The sequence below is a fragment of the Cinclus cinclus genome, chromosome 2, assembly GCF_963662255.1.
Source record: "Cinclus cinclus chromosome 2, bCinCin1.1, whole genome shotgun sequence".
In the NCBI taxonomy this organism is placed as follows: Eukaryota; Metazoa; Chordata; class Aves; order Passeriformes; family Cinclidae; genus Cinclus; species Cinclus cinclus.
In genome coordinates, this window is record NC_085047.1 from 101308327 (window position 1) to 101334802 (window position 26476).

Here is a 26476-nt window from a genome sequence, read left to right on the forward strand (position 1 = left end):
TGCTGCCGTCACATCATGGCGACGCGCGGGGGCGGCGGCGCGGCGGGACCGACCCGGCGGAGCCCAAGCCTCAGCGGCGGCGGACACGAAGCGGCGGCGGCCCCGAGCGGCAGCCCCGAGGTGAGGCGGCGGCTCGGTCGAGCCCGGCGGGAAGGAGCTCCACCTTCCGCACCGGCTCGCGGTGCCGCGTTCCCCGCCTGCCCCGTCCCCACGCGGCCGCCCGGCCCGGGCGCACGGGTTAGGAGCGGACAGTGTCCGCGCCGCCTCCGCCGCTCCCGGGAGCCTGAATCTCGGCACTTGAAGTTGCCCCCGAGGCCCGACCCGCCGAGGCACCCGCGGGCGTGTGTCGGGGAGGTGCCGGCGCGGCCCCCGGAGAGCCGCGCTCGCCCGCGGGGTCCGGAGCGGCCCCTCCGCGCTGCCCGCGGGTCGCGGGGCGGTCCCTGCCGAGCGCGGCCGCCCGGGGCGGCAGCACGTGGTGGGCCCGGTGCGCGGGGGGCGGGAGCTGCAGGCCGGGAGGGTGGGTTGCCGTCTCGCCGGGGTCCTGCCGGCGGGCCCTCCGTACCCCTCGACGCGGCCGAGGTGCGAGGAGGGAGCGGACGGTGGCTCTGCCCGCGGGGGTGGCGGGAGATGCTACTTCTTAACCTCCGAAATAGTAAAAAAAAAAACCAACAAAAAACAAAAGGCATTTTTCTTTCTTTTTCCATTTTCTACCGAAACCACACTGAAAGCTGGGCTGTTCCCGGTAACTTTACAATAATTTCTGGTTGCAGGTCCATGTAAGAAAAGCTTAAAATACTTGTGCTTGGTCACCCTACAACAGACTTAAAATATGCTGTAATTCAGCTCCTGTATGCAATATCACCAGCTCGATGTTTTATGTGACAGAACTGCCTTACTAATCCCAGGTGCTTCTGAAGTATCTCATCCTGTGCCCTTACTTAGATATAAGTGGCTTTTTAGTGGTAACTTTTTTCCATGCTGCAGAGGATAACACCTCAGAAATAGTAACTTGGTGGTGGTGGTTTATTTTGGCTGTTAAAAAGGTCTGGGAAGCTATGGAGCTAATTTTCTTCACTGAAAAGCACTGTTCCCTGCAGTTTTTTTTTTATTTATTTTTTAGTTCTGTACTAAGAAATTACTTCGAAGTAACTTCAGTGCCTACTATGAAAGCAGATGATGATGATGTTAAAAAAATAACTTACATTCCATATTATTTTAAATACAGTCAGAAGCAATTTAATTATTTTAAAGAGGTGAAATATGACAGGCAATGTTAAGCAAATTCTACTTTCAACTTTGTTTTTTTTTTTTGCGAATTAAAAATTGTTCAGCACTCTCTTGTAGATTTCCCTCCCCCTGCCTTGATATTATTTTTAGGTTCCTTGTGACCTGTTTGTGTTGGGAATTCAGAACTTGTCTACCCTGCTTTTTCCAGAATCATACTGTGGGTGACTACAAAACTGTTAAGTTTATAGTTAAGAGGAAGTGAAACCTCATTGGTGGAAGTGATTCATGCTATATTAAATGTTTTCTTAATTAGCACCTGTCTCAGATGCTTATATTAAAACAGGTCTTGTTACATGTGCACAACTTTGTCCTGTGGGTAAATGACCCGAAAGCTTTCATGTAAGCTTTGGGTTCCTGTGGTGAATTTTTTGCTAGAATTATAGGAGGTGTTTATCATTAGTTTTTTAGGTTGTTGAAAGGATCACTGGCAAAAGCAGATGTTATATAAAAGCATGATAGAGTTGCTTGGCGAGGTCTACTCTGCTCTTTACTGTGTGATTAAAGCATGCAGAGGAAAAAATTGCAATAAAAACAGTCAATCTAAAACTAAAATCAACCAAAATGATCAGCATGGAGGCTGGGGATGGGAAAAGGGTAAGGATGAAAAAAAAAAAAGGGAGAGCCTCCTGTAGAGTCCCCCCTGCCAAACTTAGTCCCGGGCTTGACTGGTATTTTGGGCACAAAAGCACTTGAACTTAGCAGCACTTAATTGTCAGCAGCACTGATGCCTCCAGTTAACCAGTTTAACAAAAGATTCTGGAGAATGTACTGTCAGTAGGACAGTAAGTCACAGGTCTCACTCACAAATGTAAAGCATTTAAAAATCGGAGTGCAGCATTCACAATACATTTGCTGTAGCATATTTACACTACACAGTCTTGAAGAGTATGCACCAGGTGCATATGTCTGTGAAAAACTTCCCTCAGATCCAGGGAAGTATTCATGGAGTACGTGAAGTTCGATCCCTTTCTGTCTTCTCAAGGGTCTAAGAGTTGAGCCTTGATGAGTGGTATAAGCCCAGGCTGCATCACCAGCAGTGATGTGGCATTTGGACCATTTGGCAGTGGTCCTTCAAGAATAGCAAACTTGGGAGTTTGCAGGGTCTGAGAGTTGCTCCCCCAGAGGGAAACACTGCCACAGTCCAGGAGAGCTCAAGGGATCTCACTTCAGACTGCTGTCTATAGGGTCCCAAGAGAGAGGGCTTTAGTCATAATAATTTTTTGTCCTGGCTCCAATTTGGGTTGGTAACTTCCCTCGGTAAGTTCCTAACAAAACTGTTGTACTACTTGGGTTGTTATTCATGTAAAAAAAAAAAAAAAGTTTTCAAGGCTGTTTGTTAAAAGCCATGAGCTTGTTAGCCATCACGGTTTCCTGGGAGCACAGTGTTTCTGATAAGCTCTGGATTAGCTTATTCCTGAGTGTTGCTTGTCAAGGCCAAGGCCTAACTGTTAAGCCTTGAGATTGTAGTGTGGCCTGGGGTGGGGGGTGTGAGAGATGCACCACTGCTGTTCTAATGTCTTAAGCTAAATGAGGGAAGAGATGTTTTTTTGGGTTTTTTTCCCCCTTTGTGATTGAGGTAAATTAAAAAGCTTTTCTTAAAAGCAGGCATGTCAATCTGTGTCACGAGGCACTGAAAGAGCAAAAAAACCCAAGTGGTTAAGAGTAACAGGAAAAATAAGGACTGTAAGCAGGGGTCTTGTGAGAATGTTTCTGAGCCAATATCCAAGACCAGGATTTAATTATAATTGAATTATAAGACCAGGAAACTTCATGGTGGAATTCTGCTAACTTTTATGAAGGTAAAATACAAATTTAGGAAGTAGGTGTTTCTTAGTAGTCATCCTGCTGCTGGAACTTCTAACCTTGGAGTGCTTTGAAACTAATGATGAGCAATAGTGCAGGTTCCTCAGTCTGGTGTTTTGAAAGTAGATAAATGAGTGCATAGAACATAGTTGTTAATGTAATGACAGAACATGGTGAAATGCTTGTTGAAATGACTTTGAGATCTCTCAGCTAAGATCCTTGTTCATTGGGGAAGCCACCTCAGAGGCCATTAGGTTTGGGAAAGGTGTAATTAGACTGCGTGATAATTCAGGTCAGTGAACACAGTATAGAGACGTATTGCATGGAGAAATAACCTTAATAAGCTAGTGTAGTGGTCAGAAGCATCTGAGTAATTCTGTGTAGACCAGTGGATGAAGGTGCACCTGGTATAAAATTCAAACCCAAATGTAGTGGCATCTTAGAATAGTAGTTTGCATGCAGGAGTTGCAAATAAGATTATTACCAAAAATGATGACTTTATTTAACATAATGGTTTGTTGAAAAATCAATTTGAGGAAAAGTGTATTACATACACATTTTCAAAATAAGCTTTTCTGTGTTATCAGGAAAAAGTAAATTGCTGGGATGCAGGAAACTTAATACTTGTTATGAACCATACACATTTGTGATGAATATGACTTAACCTGTTTTGCTGCAATATTTTTTTTTTACTGCAGTGGGTCAGGATAAGGGGTATAAGGCTTTTTTGACAGTTGCATGTGACATAAGTTTGAAAATGTAGCCAGCTGAACAGTGTTATTCAGATGATCTCTTTTAGAGTCTCATGTTGAGGAATTGATTATATATTTACTTATATAGTTAGGCCGTCTTTAAAGTTGTGAAAATCTGGTTTATGTACTTATATTTGTTCCAAAGCTTCTGGGATATTTCTTGAAAGTATTAGCAATTCCAAAGGCTAAGGGTGGAAGAGTCTTTTCACAGCACAGTCCAACTGCTGCTATGGGCTATGTAGGAGTTGTTTTCATAGATTAAAGCTAGTGCTTATGTTTTTTAGGATAATTAGCTAACATACATGAGAAAATGTATTCTGGTGCAGCTACTAATTATGGGGGATTTTATTAAAAGATACAGAGAAATATTTTCAGGTGGTTTGGGGAAAGGTTGTGTATGTGTATGCACAGAAGTATGGAATACAGGTAAATATGGTACTGGTAATAAGCACAGTATATTTTGGGTAGCATTGTGTGCTGTAGATTTGTGTAGGTAGTAGAACAAAAATTAAGTGGGTTTGTGATACATTTTGGCATGGTGGTAGGACAAGTTCTGTAGGACAAGTGTCTGTTCTGTCCTTATGTGCAGTGCATGTTTCTGAAGCTGTACTGTTAGAAAGAGAGCTGGCTTAGGCTCTTGAGGTTTTCACATATGGGATATCTGTCTTGTATGCTGATGATCTTTTAGGTATGAAATAAGGTAGCCTTTCTTGATGTGCATCTCTTTTGATTGAGGTATAAGTTGAAGAAACAGAGCAGAAGACTGAATGAAAACTTTGGGGTGAGCAGGAGCAGTGTTGCCAGTAATTTTCCTGCAATCATCTTCAGGTGGTTCGTCTGTAACTCTTACGTAGTCTGAAGATTACATGCTTATTCAGAAATGTCAGCATCTTGTAATAGCTGGTTTCACAGCTAGATAGGTCACACGTAGCTTAGAGTTTTGACAAATTTGTGATCTTATGAATTTACACATTACCTGTGCAACATACTCTTTTTGCCTCTCTGTAAATCTTTCTGGGCATATAGTAGTCTGGCTCTGGCTTGTCAAATCATGGGCCACCTGTGGCTGAAGATGGCTGGAAGCTGAGAGAGCATGGTAGCAGCTAGAAAAGGGGGCAGCGATTTTAGTAGAAGGTCTTTGCTGGGGTAGTTTTGTTTTGGTTTTATTCAGCCAGTACTGAATCAGCACTATTATACAATGTGCTGTGGGAAGTACTCTGTTCTGGCTGGAATGTTAAACTGAGAAGTTCACTAGTCTGATGAGCACACATTTGAAAAGATGAGAGGTAAGAGTTAGGCTTGTTCTCACCATTGCCTCAGTAAGGAGGGAGCAAGTTCAGTGATTAATATGGGTTAGTACTTAACATTCTTAATGTATTGTTTATTATTCCTGTACTCCAGCTTGAAGCTTGATACAGACCAAATCTGAAACTACCTGTAGTTAAAGTGTTTTAAGAACAGCATTGAGTATGTATGAAGGCTGTTAAGGCTTCTGGCTAATGTTTTTAATATCTAAAGTTACAGCTAATATAGAAAATCGTTTGTTAGTCATAATCAGGAAATCATCGAGATACTTGTGTTTGTGGCCCCTGTCAGGCAATAGCAGACTTCTCGTTTTTAAAATGAAAACACTTTCTATTTTAGGTTAAATAAGTTAGAATTCTAATATGTCATACCAGTACTGTCAGATTTGCTAGAACTTAGAGGCTGCAACTTGACAGATAGCCTTAACTAAGAAGGGGTTTTTGTTTTGGGTTTTTTTATGTATGTATGCTGTCAGATTGTCCTAGCTGCTGGTAGAATCACTTTTTTGAACACCATATTCTAGTCTGTGGTCAACAATTTGTAATTGTATTTAAGATAAGAAAACTGGATATTTTTATGAAGCCTGCCTACTGTTGCACTGAGCTTTGGTTTTGCAGGGAGCATACTTGCTTGTCAGTAAGCCTGGATTTGTTCCATGTTCACTGGAAAACCAAAAGAAGGTTGACAAGTTCTGTATATTTTCACCATCTTTATAATCTTCAAATATGTTGGAGATGTACAGGACACTTGTACATAAGCCTTTTTCTTCAAATCAGTATTCTGATAGGTTACTTCTGCCTTTTCTGTTAGAGTTTGGAGAATGAGTCTGAAATTCTAAAAGTCCTTGTGGCTTTTTTGACAAAGAATAGAGAATACTCAGAGTTTAGAAATTATTATTGTCAGTAAAAAATTGAACTGACACCTAATTTGACTTCAACAAAAAGCTCTGCTGAATTAATGAGGTGGTGATGTTCACTTTGTGAAACTTCCAGATGCTTTAGAATATGCATGTGAATTACCAGCTCTGAATTGATGTTTAGGTTACTATGATGGTTCGCTCAAGAACAGATTGGCATTTCATGACTTACTGGTCACATGTATGCCCCTGCTAGTAGTTGTTCTTTTTTTCCACTGGAAAGTGCAGAATTTTCTCAGATAAAAAACAGTGAAAGTTTTTCAGTCAACTAGGTTTGAAGCAGTCATACAAGACAAACTCATACAAACTGCTCACAAGCATGGCCTTGTTGACATTCCAGTCCTTCAGTATCCAGTGTTAAGTGCGTACCTGTGGTGAGAATCAGGTATTGTGCGTTTAGTTCCTTGTGCTCTGACTTTGATTAGATTGACTTTTATTTTCTAGAGGCTTTTGTGCTTTGGCTTCTTTCCAGTCATCCTGCTTCCACTTCTGTTGGCAGGATTGCATATTGCTGTGCAGTGAAGTGGGTTGAGGAACCAATCTGGCTGTAAACTGTGTTAGAGCAAGTTGCCCAAATGTTACTGCTAGCCTGAGAAGCTTGGGGACTGCTGCTATTCAATATGTGACTGCAGGCAGTCAGCCTTTCTCAGCTCCTGTTGGAGCCGCTGGCAATTTTGCACTCTGCTTTCAAAAAAAACACCCTCTGAAGTCTCTTCATGGATATCAGAAAGTCTGGAAATGGTTAATGCTTTTGGGTGCCAAACCCCTGAGTTTAAAGCAGACCTTCTCTATGTTTTGCAAGACTACTTGGCTACAAGTATCTGAATCAGTAGTTCATGTTCTATACAAATAAAAAACTGCAGGTTTTACTGTTCCGTTGGTACTGCAGGTACTCTTCCTATCATGTTGTGTTAGAATAATCAGACCTTTATTGTTTTGTCAGCTTAATGTGATGCAGTGTCTTCAGCTTCTGTGTGAATTCTGGGTTTTAGACAACATCTGTGCCATGATTTCAGCCACTGATACATACAGAGAGGTGACATGAGTTGTTCTTTTGTGTGTATTTGGCTGACCCTAAAGGGATAAGCCTTTCCTGGAAGACCCATAGTTTAAAACAAGCCAAGGGGAAAAAAATGTGCGTTTTGTGGATGACTTTTTAGAGGTGTAAAATGTTGTAATTCATGGTTTGTTCCAGCGGTTCAATTACTGCATGACCTTTGTAGTCATTTATCAGTATGTTGTCTGACATGGTTGGAGAATAAAATTGCAGTGTATTTATAATTGTTCATAAAGCACGTGCATCATTTCCACACGTGTAAAGAGATGTGCAATGTGAATCTTCCTTGGCGAGTCAAAAGTTACTTCTTAATGTCTATAGAGATTATTTGCAGTTAAAAAGCTTATTATCCTTTGAGAAAGACACTCTGTGAATTCCATCTCCTCAAGAATGAATCTACCTTGAGATAAGGTCTAAGCAAAGGGACTTGCTCTAAGAATAGAGAACAACAAAGCTGTTATGCATGAATATTGCAAAAAAAGATGTATTTGTTTAATGATTTTTAAATAACCTTTTCAAGCATGCTGAACAAATTTGGAGTTGAAATACTCTCACAATATATTATTAGTGTTGGCTGCATTTCTTTGATGTTGTCTAATTTCTTTTGAAGAGGAAAACGGTCCTGTGCAGAATATGAAACCCAGTGCAAACCCCTGGCTTTAAGAACTAGCACATTTTTAGTATGAAAATGTAAGGTAATCTGAAGTTAATTTGTGCTTTAACAGCGTAACTGTGTATAAGCAAGCTCTGTTTTTATAATTCCATGTGATTTTAAGGAAATTTACCTTCAGTTCACTGAAAATAAATCAACAAGAATTTTGGCAGTGAGTTCAGCTCTGCTTATCCTGCTTCTAACTATCCATACAATCTGTATAGTAGGGTTGCAAATGGACAGCAGAAAAACACCCAACCACTTTCAAGTATTGTCCTGTGTCCCAGCCTCTGCTTAATAACCAAATTAACAAAACAAAAACACACCCAACCAAACATCTCCCAATTCTCATCAGCCTGAAATGTTTCTAGAAATTGAGAATGTTTTTCAGGTGATTGAGAGGGAAGTGTGGAGATGCTTAATGAACTATAGTGTTATATAGAGAACATTGGGTATTCTGCTCTAAAATATGACCGTGGCACAGCAGTGTTAATGAACAAGTGGCGATGTTTAACTTTTTGATTGTGATTAAACATTTAGCATTTTAGGATTATCTTTAGAGAAAGTTCTGTTTATTTGAGCAGAAAGAATGTATTCTTAAAAATGACAGGCAGTAGGAGTCCAAGCCTGAAGCCAGTTAACATTCACTTTTTAAGATAATTTCATTGGTCTGAATTTTACCATTTCAAAAGTCCTTCTGGTCCTGTTTGCTATTCTTGTTATAACAACCAGTCTTCTTCAGTTAGGAGCTGACAATTGTGTTTGGCATTGTGGTTGAAGTAGTTCAAGCTCTCCTCTGTGCCATTTAACAATGTATTTATGTAGATTTCATTAGATGTCTTACCAGGATTTGTTTTTTGCATTTTATCCTTACTTCTTCATGCAAAAGAAGGGTGGAAGTTGTAATTTTAAACACATTTGCTTGATTGTTGATGTGCACGTCCTGCTTTCCATTCTGAAGGTGGTTGGTGGTGCCATGGAAGAAGCAGCTGGATCTGGGGAGATGGGAATGAATAACCAGGATGAGCTGGTGAAGAGCAAGTGCACTGAGTTGTCGGACACAGCGTTGCAGTATCCACAGTCCAACTGTTACAGCCTGGAGAGCACCAGCACCTTGGAAGAAGCTGAGTATGTCACAAAGAGCAGAAAGCACCCGGGGTCCACCTGCTGTTCCCAAGAGTCCCATGAGGAGACTCCTGGAAGAGAAGAAGCCCGTACTGATCCACCTGATGGCCAACAAGATCCAGAGAGTGAAAAACACAAAGAGAAGACTTTGGGTGTGTTCTCTTTGATGTCTTGATTTTTGAATGGCCTTAATATTTTTGTAAAGTAGCTATGGATTTGTTCTTTGTCTCATATTTACTCTGTAGCCAAAAACTTGTCACCCATAACAGGATATTTTGAGAAACTGTGTGTGCACTTCTACTTGGGAAAGACAGTTCTTAATGCATATGTAAGACTCCTTCAGCTGGCAATGCTATTTTTACATGAACTTTAATAATAATAACGTGGTAATTGCTAATCAACTTTAACTCTCTGGTTTAAATCTGGGATTGCAGTGTTCAATGCTGCCAAGGCACAGCTGATAATTAAATTCTGAATGCTTATTAAGAACATATCTGCCAATACTTAACATTCTAAATGTAATTTTTTTCATATTTTTCTTTTTCTATGTAATTATAAAACAAAAATATTTGTGTTTTTATTATAAAGTAATTTTTTGCTATGCTAGCTGTTGAGTGGCACACAGGGCAAGACAAATTTATTCTTGCTGATGACATCTTGTGATGACTTCCCATTTGTCATCTGTTAGGATTATGCAGCTGTCAAACCAGGAAACAACTTAGGCTAATTTCTCAAGGATCAATATTTTGCTTCTAAAGACAGGCTGCTTTTCTGGTATATGTTTTTTCTTTCTCAGTATCATTGTCTGTCATCCATTTTATAGGAAAAGAAGTGTTATTATTAATGCAAGCCTTGAACACACTTTCTACTCCAGAAGAAAAGCTGGCAGCCTTGTGCAAGAAGTATGCTGATCTGGTAAGTAATTTTTAAAGATAGCAGAAGTTATTCATGTGCAAGAACATGCAAGAACAACTAATGAAGGACAGTTAATGATTTTGAGTATGTTACAGTGTTGGTAAAAAAGACACTCTGACTGGGTATTGCGCCAGCCAAACTTTCTTGTAGTCATTTCACTTCTACATGACTGCCCAAATCTAAAGAAAAAACAGGTTTTGATAACTTGGTGTTAAAGCATAATACAAGGATTAACAGAAAAGTTGACTTCTTTTTGGAGTAACTATTTTCCTGCTCTTGATAATGCTTTTGTGCTAGTGTTTTATCATTGCAGGATAAAGAGAAAGAATATACTATCATACAGAGATTCACAGGAGAGGAATGTTCAGTTATATTTAACTCCTGAGTGATTTTTGGGAACTGTGGGACATTGGAAAGATCTAGATTAAATTTTGCTTTGTGCTTTCTGATCACGTAAAGGAGCAGAAAGAAAGGGTTGCATTTCTTCAGTAACAAACCAAAAAGAATCAGTTAGTAAAGTGCATTCCCACTACAAGTAGGCTAAATGGTAAATTATTCTCTAAAATAATTGATCACAAAGTTGGGAAGTTAGAGGAGAGGGTTCATAAGTTCATTTACTTTCCAGATTGTTCTTGGAGATAACAACATTTGACTTATTTTTCTTCAGACAGGGACAGACAGGAGTGGAAGGAATGGAAATCTTGTGTATATATGTCTTCCCACTGTATTTGTAGTAATAAAATAAATGCAAACTAAAGAGATTACAAAAGCATAAGTTTTCTCTCTGTTGCTCTCAAGTGTATCCTATGCAAATATTTCTGCAAATGACATAGTGGCTGCACAACATGGCATAACTCTTCTGAATTTTCTTTTCCTTTGAGATTTATACTGTCTCCAAAACTTTGAGGATGATCTAGCAGGTAGTCTTTTTAATCGCAAAGGCAATATTGATTACTTAAGAACAGGCTTAGATTAGTTCTGCTATGGAAATCCTGAGTTCTCTGTGGGAGTCTATTACATTTTTGCTTTGTTTTCCTTGCTCTCTCTCATGTGCTCTTGGTTCATATGGGTGCATTTCCTTTAAAACCAACATCTTATCTCGAAGTCACTTTCATTTAAATGAGAAACAGTAATAGTTTTGAATTGTAACTCAAAGATGGGGAACCCACCTAAAAATGAGCTTTGACATTGTGAGAGAAAAATGCAGTCAGTTAATTGTTTCTTATGAGCAATTGCTCATGCATGAGATGCGTTTTCTGTTTAAGCAAACAGCTCCCATGTCACTTCACAGTGGTGGTGAGGGCCTGAGTGAGGAGCTAGGCCAATGTGAATCCCTCAATTCTGCAGAAAGAAAAGAGTTTCCCTATTTCACTTGGAGTTTTATTATTGATGGAGAGCTCTCAAAACAATTAGGGAGCAGCTAGACCAAATAAATTGTAATCTCCTTTAAGAAGTTTGGTAGTCAGAATGATGTGTCCGTGTTACGGGTTTGCCCCGGGAGAGGATCAGCAGCCTATAGACAGAGTAAGCATTCAGAGTCACCATCCTAGAAAACCACTTGCTTTCCTCATGATGCTCAGAATGGCTGAAGAGTTGGGTGGGAGCTTGTCTGGGTGTAAGAATAGCTCTGTTTCATCTAAATGAGTTTGAGGGATGCCCCTATTCCACTTAGAATGTTTAGGTTGGATCTGATTGTGTTCCTTTTAAGATGCATTCTTTTCTTCATTATAGTGGTGGAGAACCACTGGCATAGGTGTCAGCTTTAATGCCAGCAGAGGTTTGAACTGTTATGACAGTGCACCTACAATGCTTTTTTTCTTTTTTTAAAGATTCATCATCTTTAAAGCTCACTGTCAGGTTTTTCAGTGGTGTCTCATGAAAAGGACTATACAATGAAGGTAGGAATGCCTCTCTCCTGGCAAAAGATCTTCCACAATTTTTTTTTCCGTAATTTGGAATCTATGAGGAGATCAGCCTGTGATGAAGGAAGGTTTGCATCCTTGTTGATACGTCTCATACTGGCACAGTTTTACAGGCCTGAAGTTTCATAGGTGTGCAGACAGTACAACCACTTGAAATGGTGTTTTCTGACAAGCAGGAAAAGGGCTTTTTATATTTGGATAATAAAATACTCCCTTAATATTCCATTTCCCTAAACTGCATTAAATATATGTTTAATTTACTGTTGTCATGGAGGTCCTTAATTTTATTCTTTCTTTTGTGCTTCAGCATTATTTTGAGCTCTTTCAGAAAACCAGCACTGTATTTTTCTTCTGTCATTGTGATGTTCCTCATTGCCAGCCTTTTTCTGTGGTGTCCCAAGGCTGAGGCAGTGTCTAATAAGGAGCAGTGTAACACTTAACATTGTTGCCTTCTTTGTGAAGAAACAGCCTCTAAATAAAATGGTTTCTCAGGGAGCCCAAAAATCACGTATAATGGAACATACTCTGAGATATTAATAAACTTCACTGGATATTCACAGAATAGATTTTTAAATATATTTACAGAGTTTAACTGTGTCATTTACCATGTAAACAGCCTAAAGGAGATGGAACAAGCAATTTGCTTCAAATGGTTGAGTCTGCAGATCTCTTAAAGTCTGGATTATGTAGTTGTAATAGTAACTGACTTGATTTGTCAGGGCTGCTAGTTTTGTCTGTTCTTTTCTGAAATACCACAGCATTTTGCAAACTTGTATCAATTACTGCTTCCCTTGGTAGGAGCTCCTGCTGACAAGGAGCTCTATACAGTGGTGTGTTTTTTCTCTTTGATAGCAAAAACAAGACTTGTTGGATAAACAGTTGTGTGTACTTTCAAGATAAGAGTGGGAAAAGTTGTGACTTGTTGAAAAGCCAGTCCCAGTTGGCTTTTAATTGTATCTGCCACATCTTCCTTTCAGAGGGCTACTCTTGTCCCTGTAGATGAAAGCAGGTTGAAAGCTCATAGTCAATGACAAGTCCATGCTGCCTGTTCTTCGAAGGCAAATGTTAAGTTGGAATTTGTATATTTTCATTTTCTGTCCTTATACATTTAGAATTATATGGATGGATGATGGTAGTTTCTCTTTAAGATCAACTTGGGGTTTTCATGAAATTTTTCTTCCTTGTTTTCATCCAGAATGTTTGAAATTTCTTCAGTGTGCTCATCTAGTTGCATAAAGATGGTTTCACCTATGTTTATTTAACAAATTTACTCTCTAACTATAGTTGGAGGAGAGCCGGAATGTTCAAAAGCAGATGAAAATACTGCAGAAGAAGCAAGCACAAGTTGTGAAGGAGAAAGTGCACTTGCAGAGTGAGCATAGCAAGGCCATTTTGGCACGTAGCAAACTGGAATCTCTCTGTCGGGAGCTTCAGCGTCATAACAAAACTTTGAAGGTTAGTTTATTTATATGAATTACAGTGCTGCTGGTGATGGAAATCTTACAGATCACTGCATAAAATCAGGACTGCTGCCTTTTTCTTTGTCACTTTGCCCATTACCTGAATGTGTAGGAGATGAGTGGCATATAGTGCAAATGTAGCTGATTTTAAGGTAAGGAATACAGGGATGGTTAACTTGCTGATCCCCTTTCCCCCCCTCAAACCAATTCATATTACTTGCTGTATTTGACCTTGTCATATTTGTTTCTGGGAGCAGTGCTGATAGCTGCTGGAAAAAAAATAGCACAAGTCAAATAATAGCAGCATGAAATGGCAGGGTAACCAAAAAGCTTAATTCTGTCAGAATATATGTGATGGGAGTGAAATGAAAGAGAGCCAAGATAAAATAACAATCTGTGATTGCTGTAGAAAATTGCATTATAGTGTCAGTGCTGGTTTTTACATCTGGATAATGCTGACACTTGCAAAGGTACTTATGTAGCATCTTAATACCAGCCTTTGAGTAATGTTGGTAGTGGTACAGATAAAAGTTTCTAAAAGTTGTATGGTTTCTAGATTCTTTTCTCCACATACTTCCCATGGGTAGTCAGCATGGCACGTTATGATTGTGGCTTATGTTAGTTCTAGCTCTCTAGAAATTGAAACTGTACAGAAGTGCATTACTGCCATTGTTTCTGACACAAAAAGGGCATGGTTTGACCTGAACACTTCAAATATTTTATATTTAAATATTTTCTGAATATTTTTTCATAAAAGGAAGAAAACATGCAACAAGCACGTGAAGAAGAAGAAAGACGGAAAGAAGCAACTGCACACTTCCAGATCACACTGAATGAAATTCAGGCTCAACTGGAACAGCATGATATTCATAATGCCAAGCTCCGCCAGGAGAATATTGAACTGGGGGAAAAACTCAAGAAACTCATTGAACAGTATGCATTGCGAGAAGAGGTGATTACAGTACACTTCTAATGGGATTTTTTTTATCCCATCCTTGGCTGTAAAGATCAGATAATTACTGCAAATGGAGGAAAACCCCCTCATATTTTACAGCCATTTTATATATAATTCTTCTAATTATTCTTTTTACTTTGCTACTGAGAGAAATTTAGTAGCTGTTTGGCTCACTGTCTGCCCTTCCTGACTAGTTTTGAATATCTAAGTTCAAGATGTGCTGGAGAGAGTCTTTTGCAATGAAAGTAATCAAATAGAAATAAGTTGTCCAGAGATTGTCAAACCTCTGACTTTAGACACATTCAGAGTTCAGCTGGGCAAGGTGTGAGTAACCAGATCAGGCTTTGAAGTTGACCCTAGTCTGAGTGAATTGAATGGCCTCCGAAGATTACTTCCAACATAAATATGTATTAATAGTTCAAGTTCTTCAGAACTGTAGTTTCACATTCTAGTGGGAGAGGTTATAAGAGTTATTCTGTCTTATTTATTCCATTTCATTAAGGTTGGTGTCTTTTGGGGAAGCTCCTTTGTGTACATAGCTGCTCTTGGCGCAGAATTGAAGTAAGCGATCATGCTTTAAGAACATATTTGGCCAGGTGTCATGGAAATGTCTGTACTCTAGGGCTAGCTGAGCTCTTTAATTGGCACCAGGATGTGAGCTAGCTGCTCTGGGCTACAGTGATGGAAAACAGCCAATTCTCCTTGTCCAAGAAAGAACTGAGCTGCATGGAGTTCTATAGCTAAGATTAGTTGGCTGGTTCTTAGTTGGCACAGGAGGTTTGGGGTATAATTTCTCAGCTGTTTCTGGAAGGGTTTTGTTTTGTTTTGAATCTGGATCAGTTAATTAGAAAGCTCTCTGTAAGATAATTCCCTACCTTTTGCAGTCATGGAATATTTGTATCTACCTTGGGACTATATGAAGAAAAGATAGGAAGTTGCCTTGTACTACTTTATGGCTTGCAAAATGTAATGATTTGTGGGATTTCATAAGATAAATAAAACTTGTTGCAAACTGCTCATTTTGAGCCTTTTTTTTTAAATTATGAAGACTAGAGCTTCTAGAAGTAACACAATAAGGATTAGAGGTAGATAAACCAACTTTAGAAGCAATGATGTATGAATGATAATTACAGGATTTTTGAAATGTCTGGTGTGAAGTGACTGGTGGTATTGTACCAACTTAGTGGAACAGGCACCTGGTTTCCATGAAAGACAAAAAAAGGATAATTACAACATATGGAGATAAAGGTGAAAAAAGGCATGTAGAACAGTCTTTCACACTTTCTCTTTTGCATGGAACTTTTAAACAATGTGCCTCTCCCCAGACAGTACATTGCCTTCATTGACCAGCAGACTATCTGTGTTTGACTGTTACGATTTTCTTTTTCCCTTTAGCATATTGATCAAGTGTTCAAACACAAGGAATTGCAGCAGCAACTTGTGGATGCCAAACTTCAGCAAACTACCCAACTTATTAAAGAAGCAGAGGAAAAACATCAGCGAGAGCGGGAGTTTGTAAGTGAACTGTATTTATGTTAAGAGAAACAAAACTCACCAAACCAGACTTTTCCTGATTTAAAGCAAATACAGCAAATTGAGAGGACCATCTTTTGAAAGTTAGGGTAGATTTCAACAGGGAGACTGAGGTTTAAGTTTTGTACATGATGCCTGAAATATTGATATGGATGCTAACAGGCAAGTAATGTTATTTGTTTGCATTTTCTCAACAAATATGCTACGTATCGTTTAAATCTCTCTTAGACTGGGGAACATGCTGTGAAACAACACACCAAAGGTACCTTGTGCGGTCAAGAGTTGTAACCTCTGGTTTTATGCTATAAGAAATAACAAATACAGAATAAAGCACGTGTTTTTCTGCACTGTTTGTCCCCCAAATTGTGTGTAATGTTTTATTTGTATGTTGAGAATCAGCAATATACTTGCAGTCTTTGGAGAAGTTTTCTTCCAATGAATCTGTAACTTCTAGACAAAAACTCTTGTTTTTTTCTGTATAGTCTTAAAACTAGTGTTGGATTCTTCTGGGTTTTTTTGAATCCAGAGTCACAAGCAGGTGAATTTCTTTTCAAACATGAACCTACAAAATGGTGTCAAAATGAAGTAAAATTAGTTTGAACTAGTCTGCAAAGATATGATGACTAAAGAAATTAAAGTGGAAAATAAATTAGAGAGGTTACAAACCAGTTATAAATTACATACAGTTTGTTAATGAACTACTCATAATTTAGCAGTTCAAACTTGCTAGAGAAATAGAAATACTGACTCATGTTACCGGTTAGAGAAATGTCTCAATAAGCTGTCTGCATGCCATCACATGCTTTGAATTGTATATATGAAAATAATGTAGTAATAAAAAAAGCCTGTGTGAGAAAACATGGTTGAATTCCCCTTAGGTGATGTTAATGTTTGTTTATTTTTAATAATAGATTAAGTTTTTTGGAATACTTTTTTTTTCATTATATGGCTTTTTGCATTACTTTTTAGCTGCTAAAAGAAGCTACAGAATCCAGACACAAATGTGAACAGATGAAGCAACAGGAAGCTCAGCTGAAGCAGCAGGTATCTTTTTTTTTTTTTAAATGGAGAGATCTTCATTAACAGTTCCAAAAAGAAAATACCAAGAGATTTGTGACTGTAGTGAACATAAGGCAACATCTGAAAAAACTTAATATTCATCAGATGTTTGTGAAAAGTACTTTGTATTTTTTAATTAAGTCTTAAATTTAATTTCCAGTAGGTAACTCTTCTGTAGTGAAGCATGAAACATAAATTGTAAAGAATTGATGTTCTGTACAATGCTGTTTAATACATCTGGAGAGTGGTATTCTTGGAAGGTGCTCAACATTGAATTTCTGAAGTTAGTGCTCTTCTAGATTAATAGTGTTAATACTACAAAGACTAGAATGTAGGAAAGCTTGGGAAAGCATGGCTTCTCTGAAAATACTTCTCTTGTGACTGTAAAGAGTTGAGTAGGCATTTTACTCAGGTTGGTTTTAGAGTTTGTTTCTTACTATTTTCATCACCACCTGTTGTGGAGGATTGGGAGCAAGGAGTGTTCCTTTTATCCCTGTAGTTATTTGGATTCAGTAACCTATCTCTGTCCGTAGACCCTGCTGTCTTCCAATTATTTGCTTGTTGTAATGTAAATGCTACAGCAAAATCCCCTCAGAGAGGAGAGATGGTCTCCAGTTTTTGTGCTTTGGTTCTGGATCACCTTCAGTTATTGACTGCATGTGAGCTCAGCACGAGGCACAGGGAAATTAGTAGTTTCAGCCAATACCAGAGCAGTGGGAAGCAGTAGCTATTCTCTTCACTGTGTGTCTGTCACTGCTTCATTTGAGGTTTTGTGTGAAATCTCTGTCCTGGTTTCAGCTGGAATAGAGTAAATTTCTCTCTCTTCTGTGTTTTGCTTCACTATAAGAATAATATTGATAGCACATATGTTTTGGCTGTTACTAAATTGTGATTGCTTTAAGTCAAGGGTTATTTTATGTCTCATGCCCTGCTAATGAGGAGGTACACAAAAAATCCCAAAAAATGGAGCATAGCTGGGACAGGTGACCCTGGCCAAAAGGCCAAAGGGATGTTCCAGACCAGAATATAATCATGCCCAGTATAGACTCTGGAGAAGTTGCATGGAAAGGGGGCTGATGTGGGCTTGAGAATGGGATCTGGCACTATGCAGTAGGTGGTGAGCAGCTGCGTTGAGCATCAGTTGGTTTTTTTCTTTTCTATTATTATCATAATCATCATCATCTATTACTGTTGTGTTTTACTTTGTTTCAATTACTAAACTGTTCTTACCTCAAATTACAGTTTCGATTCTCTTCCCCATCCCACTGGGGTGGGGAGTGGGGATGAGTGAGCAGCTGTGTAGTCCTTAGTTGCCAGCTGGGCTTAAACCATGACACTGTCTTTGAGAGTCTTGTTCCATGCCAGTGTTTTTTCACACTCACTGTACCCCATTCTTTTCTAGGCTTTCCAGGAGTTAGGTTTGAAGTGTGTGTGTAGTTAGATGCAATCACACACATCTCCATTGGACTTGAACACAGGAATATGCAGATACTTCCAGATAGGTTTTTAACCGTGCTTAGTCTTTTATGATTTTTTCCAAGTTGGTTACCCTTTATTTAAAATCTGCCTCTCTTGTTGTTTTTAAGAGTTACAATGGGTATAGTTAGTGGTTTCTTGGGGCCAACAGATTTTTTTTGTAGAATAAGGTTAACTAGAAAGTTCAGTGACAGTAAATAGCAAAGAGTCATGACGTAATGCTAACTAGCTGGGCTAATTCCTGTTACGAAATTCCCTTTACTAATAGAGCAAACCACAATATTTCTATGCTCTGAATTGTATTTTCCTGCAAACCCCCAGTGTAACAACTGAGTGAACCTACTACTCTTACTGGGAATAAGAAGTTGCTGTGACATGGTTATTTATTCTTAGAACATCAAATCACACACTAATTAGGAATCACAGTTTTTTTCAAACTATATTATTAAATATATTTTGCAGTTCTTGGTGATTTACCTTGTGGTGCAGGGCAAGAAAATTTTCTGTCATTGAATGTTAATGCTCCTGACTTTTTAAAGTGCAATGTTTTTCACTGTAATATGAGTTTTTTTTCAATATTCACTTTTCCTGATTTTTGTTCACTGGGCAGATTACATTGGTTGTGAATGTGCATTTTGATTTCTGAAATCAATCCTGTTTATTTTGTCTCCCAGCCTTGGTTATTAGCTTTGGCTGGATAAGGTGGAAAGGCAGGTACTTCCTAAGTTTTAATTTTACCAGCCAGATGCTGAATTTCCTGAATATGTTTATATCCACTGATTTTTTTTTTTTTTTCCCCCAGTGGGGAAGTAAAAATGAGGTAGTGATGAACTGTGATGTCTTCCAGCATTTTATTAAACATAATAGTCTTTTTGCTTGAGAATATATTGCTGTTCTATAAACACGGGACTCTACTTCACATATAATTTGAATAGCATGTTTTTAGACAAGGTCTGTGTGTTTCTTAAATGGAAATTGTAGTATAGTTTAAAACAAAATGTAAATTCATGTTTTACAATTTTAGTTTCATTTTGCTGCGTACCTACGTATTTTTGTATTTGTATATACTTGTTATATTGTATATATTTATTTGTTATTTGTATACATTTGTTCAGATTAATGTCCCTGCCTCTTTTCCAATAGCTGTCTCTTTACATGGATAAGTTTGAAGAATTCCAGACCACCATGGCAAAAAGTAATGAGCTCTTTACAACTTTCCGACAAGAAATGGAGAAGGTATTTATAGGATTACCTAGTTTGATAAAAAGTAATATAGAAATGCATGCTGTTAGAGGGTTGCATTTTAGATTTTATAAGCATTTGCCTTCTGAAAATATCAAGAGTATTTTGACAGTTTAGCATGGTTCATAAGACAGGGTATAAGAGTTACGGAAGAGAAATGTAATTTTTTGCTGTATTTTGACATACTTAAGTAATACCTAAATGGTAATTGTGAGTGTTTTACCAAATATTGGTTCTCATTCTCTTTGGCTGTGCTTCTGTTGTAAAACTTCTTTTCCTGGAGGTTTTTATTACTTGTACTTGAAAGTTGATAGTCTGTTTCTTTTTAGACTCAATATTGTTTTCTTTGAATGCAGAATCTGTATTTGTGGGGTTGATTCTGTTCAGAAGCACTTTTCCAAAATAACTTGTTCAAACTGGACTTGGACAGTAATGCTAAAAAGTCTAATTACTCATGTAAAACCACCTATGTTGCAACGCAAGACACAAAATTAAATCTTTCATTTATCTTTTGTAGATGACAAAGAAGATTAAGAAACTGGAAAAGGAAACCACTGTGTGGCGTACAAAATGGGAAAACAACAACAAGGCTCTTCTGCAAATGGCTGAAGAGGTAATCATCTTTTAAGCAGCAGTGTAGTTCAGCTAGAGCCTGAGTCCTAGAGAATGTCATACAGTTTTTCAGTTTTAGAGAACTGGAAGTAATACACTGTAGCCTCTTCTTGGATTGTCTGCATTATGTTTCCTGTTATGTAAGTTATTGTTCTCCTCAGGCATGGAAAATGGAAGGCTGCTATGTAAATCTAAGGTGATGGCACAAAAAGAAAAAAAAGGAGCCTTGGCTTTGCTTAATTTGCTTTGTTTAATTTGTGGGATAATATGTATGAAGTCATACAAGCTGAAAGAACTGACTGTATTTCAATATGCTGAGCAAAGTTCTACAAATGCTATGATACAAATCTTGTTGAAATGCACAGGACTGACATGAAGTAAACCCTGTGCAAGAGATGGATTGCTTTCTTGCATTGCTTCTGCATTTGAGGTCACAAAATGCCATTACTTGTAGTCTGGCAGAAGCTGTGCAGTGCAGCTCTGCCTGCACTGTCCAGGGCCTGGTTCAGGTATGTGAGGTCTGGCCTTGGCAAACTGCTTGGTTGAGTAGGATCTGCTGCAGTGCTGTTTATCTTTCCCTCCCTTCTTATAAGGAGCTAGTTAGGAGGGCCAAGAGTATGGTACACTCAGGCTTGGATTCTGCTGATGGATTGTGGATTTCTTACTTCTTTGCCCTTCTCCTCCCTGTAGTTGCCATTATTTGGGTTGTAGTTGACAGTGCTGTCGGATTCCACATTAGGCTCCTGGTTGATGCCCAGCCCTTACTTACAGTTAGCATTAAATAGTTATGTAGTTCTCACTTCTTGTTTTGAAAGGCATCCATTGCCACTCCAGCTCCTGGCTAGGTGAAGTATTCTGAGGAAATTGGCTCTAGTTCAGCTGGAATTTGGCCTACTGGATTAATTAAAACTTAATATTCAGGATTAAATAGTGGTGATTCTTTTCATTAATTCAAGGAGGGAAAATGGTTGTATCACAGTTTTTATTTTCTTTGTCCTTCAGAAAACAGTAAGAGATAAAGAATACAAAGGCTTTCAAATAAAACTGGAGCGTTTGGAGAAGCTATGCAGGGCCCTTCAGACGGAAAGGAACGAGCTGAATGAGAAGGTGGAAGTGCTCAAGGAGCAGGTTTCTCTTAGAGAAGCAGACGTGGATCTGGCTGTGCAGGTGTTGCAGTCCTGCACACTCAATTCCCACGAGGAGCTGGGAACCCCCATTGACACGGAACCAGGAATCCAACCCGATGTGGAATCACGTGTGGGAAATAGCTCAGAAAAGACTGTCTCAACAAGTCCTGTTCCTGGCACTGAATCTGTAGACTAAAATGAAGTGTAAACACTGTATTGAGAGATATATTTTGTGTATAACTTTCTCTGTTGGTGGTAACTATTTGGTTTTGTGGTGAAAATTTTCTTACTTTTTCTACCATATCTGTATTTTCTTAGAACTACTGGACTTATGTGGTACAGGAAGCTGCATAGCAGCTTTAAATAGCTTAAACTATAAATTTTCCACAACTGTGTTGCACATCTGCCTCATTTTTTAAAAGAAAATATTTTTCCATAGAAGGATGCATGTGCATTTCTTCCCCACAACACAAATCACTGTCATGCAAGACTGTGTACAGATCTAATATCGTTTGGGGAAAATGGTGACAGCAGGTCACTTTTGTTTTAAAGAACAGCACTCTGGTTTTGTTATTTGCCACTCAGTATATGAAAGTTTATAAATTTTTCCAGTAAATATCTCTACATAAGGATGTCTAATGGCCAGTAAAAAAAGTCAGCTTTCCCCCATATACGTTTTCATATATATGAATGAAAAAGTAAAGGTCCAGAATATAGTAAAATATAAGTTTAAAGGGTTTTATGTACTTTGTGGTATGAAAAAACAGCTTTGAGATACATTTTTGCAGCTGGTGAAACAGGGTGTACAGCTTTTTGCAGATGTCTCAGGGTTGTGTTGTAAAGGTTAGTTTGGACTATTTGCCCGACCTGTGAACATGTTAAATATAAATGTGTGGGAAGTTGTACAGTGATGCTCCTGAGTGGGATTTTGCAGCTGTGGAGCCTGTTGCACAGGTGTTGGTCACATTCTTCCCTCTTAGCTGCAGTGTGTCCACCACTTGGTTGTCCTAACTAGAGAAATCCGTTCATGCCTGAGCAAACCTCTGAATTTATCTGAAGAGCTGGTAAATAAGACACTCACTGTTGGAGGTGTGGAAGACAGGAGTCTGGCATATAGACTTCCTCTTGTAGCCAGGTATGTGATGTACTTAAGTGTTAGTTAAGGCTATACTGGTTATAATTGAACATGAAGATTCAGGTACGTCTCCTAAAGTACAACGTGGAATTTCCTGCATGTTCAACCTCAAAGCTGCACCAGTTGGCAGAGTGCCTTCCCAGTTAGGTTATCTGGTGAAGATGGTACTTCACATTCTTACACTAACATACCACAAGCAAAGCCCCTTTGTTAACCTTAAACCATATTGTGTATTCCTAGAAAATTTGCTATCCACATTATGACTTCTTTTCTAGAAAGGAACTAGGACCAACATTTATTTTTTGGCAAGGCAATGTGATCTAACTACAAACTACCCCTAACTTTAGTCCCCATGCATTTACCTTCTAGTTTTGGTTGCTGACATTTTAAGAAATATGAACATGTGTAGCCTTTTCTGGTACTTAAAGTTTTTTGCACTTACTTGGGAGGGGATTTCTGAATCAAGCACATCTCATGGAGCTTCCCATCCCCATTGCCCTTGGCAGTTCAGTGGCTAAATTACTTGAATGTTCAGGCTGCACTGAGCACCCAGTCCTTTTCCTGTAGTATGTTGAAATAACTTGGCTGTCTTGGAGAGAAAGGTTATATAAGGCCTAATACATGTATTTTAGCTCATACCACTAAGAGGAACTGTGCAAAACTTATATTTCTGACATGGAGCAAATGGGAGGCTGGCCATCTTTCTCATAGATTGTGTGAGTTTGGTGTTTGTGGTCCAAGCACAGTGCAGGAATGAAAAAAAAGTAGCAATGAGCAGTTAGGTTAGATTCAGAGCTTTGAAATGTCGATCATGTGAACCATATAGCATAAAAATAACTGGAAAGAAATATTTCAGATTTGCTGTTCAAATTGCTTCCTTTATAGAATCAAGCTTGAAAAAAACAGGTGTTGTGAGAACTGGTTTTCAGCTAACACTAAGTATGATGTGATTTTCCTGAGGAAAAGCAAAATACTTTGTATCTCGTGCATCATACCCTTGGCAAGGTAGGACATGCAGTTTTCTATTTTTACAATTTATTATTTGGACATTTGTATTCTGAGCAATTCTTTAGTGTTTGTTTCACATGGAGGCAAGAGTGAGTTTTTGGACCCTGCTGCAAGAATAAATTAAAGGGCTTTTCGAGACACAGCAGATGTATAGAGCAGCAATACAAGTGTCTTTGTCACTGGCTAAATATGTAATGAAGCAGAATGCCCCAGGTGAAAGGCTTTTAGAACGGGGATATTTTCTCTATTCTCTACCCTAAACATACCCTTATCATAGCAACTTATCTGCCCAAGGCAAGCTGTACTTTGCTTCCTGAAACCAGTCAGAGAAGTTTCATGCATTGATTAAAAAGTGTTGTTTTTAAAAAAGAAATGCACACTGATGTAGGGATAAGCTCAGCACTGTCACTGATCTGCCATACTGCAGGCTATTGCACTGCCAGGCTGCAGCCAAAGGGGCTCCAGTAGGGTTTTTAAGTAACCTTGTATTACTGCCTTTCTCCCACTACTACAAACCATTTAACTTGGGATGTAAACTGATGTAGCCTGAGATGAGTGTGTCTAATTGTCACAACTGGGGCCTGATTGACAGTTTCACCATGATTAAGCAGCAAAAAGCTAAATTGTATGTGATTTAAGACCCAAATATGTGTATACATACACACATAAGTTAGGGCTGTATCTGTATTGTTTTGTCCTTCCTTTCATTACACCTGGTTATGTTACAGTTCAATTCTCAGGTGTTGCAGAAAATCTACCTCTTTGGACTGTAGATGGAAATAACTGTGAAAAAAGTGATGCAGAAATCTAGTTTGTGCTAAACACACTGCTTTATTTTTACAACCCATGTCTGCTTTCATGAGGAAAAGTGATAAATGAACAGGCAGTCTTTGTTTTGCTTTTCAAAAACATTTTGTAGAGATTTTTCACTAATGTGAATCTGAAATTTTATCTACTCAATTCTGTATAGATTAAGTAAATAAGTATGCTTAATATATTGGACTCGGAGTTTTTCTTTAATATCATACTCATGTCTTCTAACTGAATCTGCTGAAACTGTATTTATTTGAAAAAGTCAAGAGTGAAAATTAAAAGATGTGAAATTTGATTTTTAAACTTATTGTTGGAGTGAGCTGCCCTGGGAGGGGGCTGCTCTGGGGTGGTGGCAGTGACTTGCACATTCCTGGTGGTATTTGGTGGGAGCAGCCTGGGGCAAGGGGTGAGGAGGTACTGCACTCTGCTCACCTCACCTGGAGTGTCTTTAGGTGAGGGTCACTTGGAACATGAAGGGCAGGAGCTCTGGCTGAACCTGCCCCTGCCTGCTTCAAATTCTGCTCACGCCTTTTCTCTCCAAAAATTTATCCATCATAGTTCAGCTGGGTGCACTGTAAAAAATGTGGGGATTTATGCTAGGAAAAAAAGGCTTCCTAGTAAGTTCATCAAGTGCTCCACATTCTGTCATACTCTGTGGGGTCATTTGTTCCTGATGTACACTCCCTCCTAGTTTCCTAATACTGAAAAGTGTTCTGTTTGCCTTTTTTGGTATACACACTAACATGTGGCTACTTCCCTAAACAGTTTTGTTTTGGAACTGGTTTTGAGTTCAATTTTCCTTTGTGTTTATTTTTTCTAGGTAGCATTTGGAACTGCTCTACAACATGCTCTGATGTGCTCTGTGATTCTTTGAAGATAGTATTAATTTTTTAATTCTTAAAAAAATTGTTAACTTGTTTGAAGATACCCATTGTATAAAAAGTGAGCAACAGAGGTCCTAGCCCTGAGCTTTTTCTAGAGCTGTGCCAAGTATTTTGAAATCAAACTACACTGTCTAGTCTTAGTTGCTCTCCTTGTATTTCAATGTATTTATATCTCAGGCCTGTCTCCTCGGAGGTGCTGCCTCTGCTCCTGTGTAAACACCTCTTTTTCTCCTTTCTTCCAGTGCAAGCTGATACAGGGGACAAATCTGTTATTTCTTCCATGGATCTTCCCAGTCTTGCTAAGTTCCTTATGGAAACTGGTCAGAATTGCAAGCTGTTGGTAGAGGGAAATTTGGTTGCAGTTTATAGCTGGGGATTTTGGCTTTTTCCTTTTTCTAATCAAGTGCTAATTCTCTCCTGCTGATGCACATGCAAACATGTATACACACATTTGAGCTGTACTTGTCTAGTGAAGAATAGGTCTGAGGGAAAAGCCTCTTTTCCCAGCTGCATTCTGAGCCCTTCAGGCAGGTGTGTTTGATGTAGTCAGAGATACTTTGTTTTAGGCCTTTAGAAATTTGCTCCTCACAGATATTCTTTGTTCCTTTCTGGTTTGGTTTGGTTTGGTTGGGATGTTTTTTTTAAAGTTTTCTATTTAAATTTTGATAATTCCACCTTCTTTTCCTGTTTAGACATTTCTTCTTGAAGGAAGGCTGTATTTCCTTCTAACAGCTTCATCTAACTGTGTTAGCTTTTACAGACCTTGCTGACTCTGGCACCCACTGAGCCTGAACTTTAAAGTAATTCAAGAATACTGTGGTGCCCATGAAGACTTAGTTTTAATTTCCTTTAGAACTGTTTGTTATCCTTTAGCTTTGGGATTGCACATTGTTTTGGATTTCTTGTTTGAACAGGGATCTGGACTGTGTTTGTCTCATGGACTGGGACACTTGAAATGGGCCTTTGTGTAATTCCAGTTTATGCCAAGAACACTGCTCCTACAGCTCTTCTTCAAGAAAGTAACCTCTTAGAGCCTTTACAAATTTAAATACCCTGTTATATTTCATGATATTTCAAGCTGAGGAAATGAATTTAAGTCACTAATATTTAAACTTAATCTGAATACGGCCATATGACAGATACTCCATAATGATGTAGCTCACTATCACTTCCACCAGATTTACGCCCTGGTGTTAAGGGTCAAAATAACTACCTCAGTTCTGCCAAGTCCATGATGATACTGGCATTTAATCCGTGTAATTTGTTGGAGTTGTTTGGTTGGTTTCTACCCTTTATGCCTATATTAATATAAAACCATTTGATCTTGGTCATGCTGCCTGTTTTATAAATCCTGCTCATCAAAGCTTTTTCTGGCTTTGTGCATCTGATGTTTTCTGCTGGGTGGTTACTGACTCTTACCCTAACCCTTTTTCTCCAG

The 26476-nt window shown here is 38.8% G+C and overlaps 2 protein-coding genes across 3 annotated transcripts in view; one reads left to right on the plus strand and one right to left on the minus strand.

Moving 5' to 3' along the window:
* Positions 1-24717, plus strand: TXLNG (taxilin gamma). 2 transcript variants are annotated; one of them, XM_062488049.1, is made up of 10 exons: positions 1-120; positions 8734-9049; positions 9721-9812; positions 13019-13189; positions 13952-14146; positions 15545-15664; positions 16652-16726; positions 19361-19453; positions 19977-20072; positions 21074-24717. In XM_062488049.1, the coding sequence occupies exons 1-10, from the start codon at positions 16-18 to the stop codon at positions 21392-21394; spliced, it is 1584 nt and encodes a 527-aa protein (XP_062344033.1). In that variant the 5' UTR covers positions 1-15; the 3' UTR covers positions 21395-24717. The 2 variants fall into 2 exon arrangements, with proteins under 2 accessions (XP_062344033.1, XP_062344032.1); XM_062488048.1 differs by lacking the exon at positions 1-120 and having other exon boundaries at positions 8393-9049.
* RBBP7 (RB binding protein 7, chromatin remodeling factor) overlaps positions 15760-26476 on the minus strand; it is a 24048-nt gene continuing 13331 nt past the window's right edge. Inside the window, 1 exon segment of the mRNA XM_062488050.1 lies at positions 15760-16244. The gene's annotated coding sequence lies outside the window, so the exon portion shown is untranslated.

Coding starts and splice junctions, on each gene's coding strand:
- TXLNG (XM_062488048.1), top strand. CDS start 8,608: ATGTCTTACCAGGATTTGTTTTTTGCATTTTATCCTTACTTCTTCATG. Junction 9,050..9,720: donor ACACAAAGAGAAGACTTTGG/GTGTGTTCTCTT, acceptor TCCATTTTATAG/GAAAAGAAGTGTTATTATTA. Junction 14,147..15,544: donor AGTATGCATTGCGAGAAGAG/GTGATTACAGTA, acceptor TTTTCCCTTTAG/CATATTGATCAAGTGTTCAA.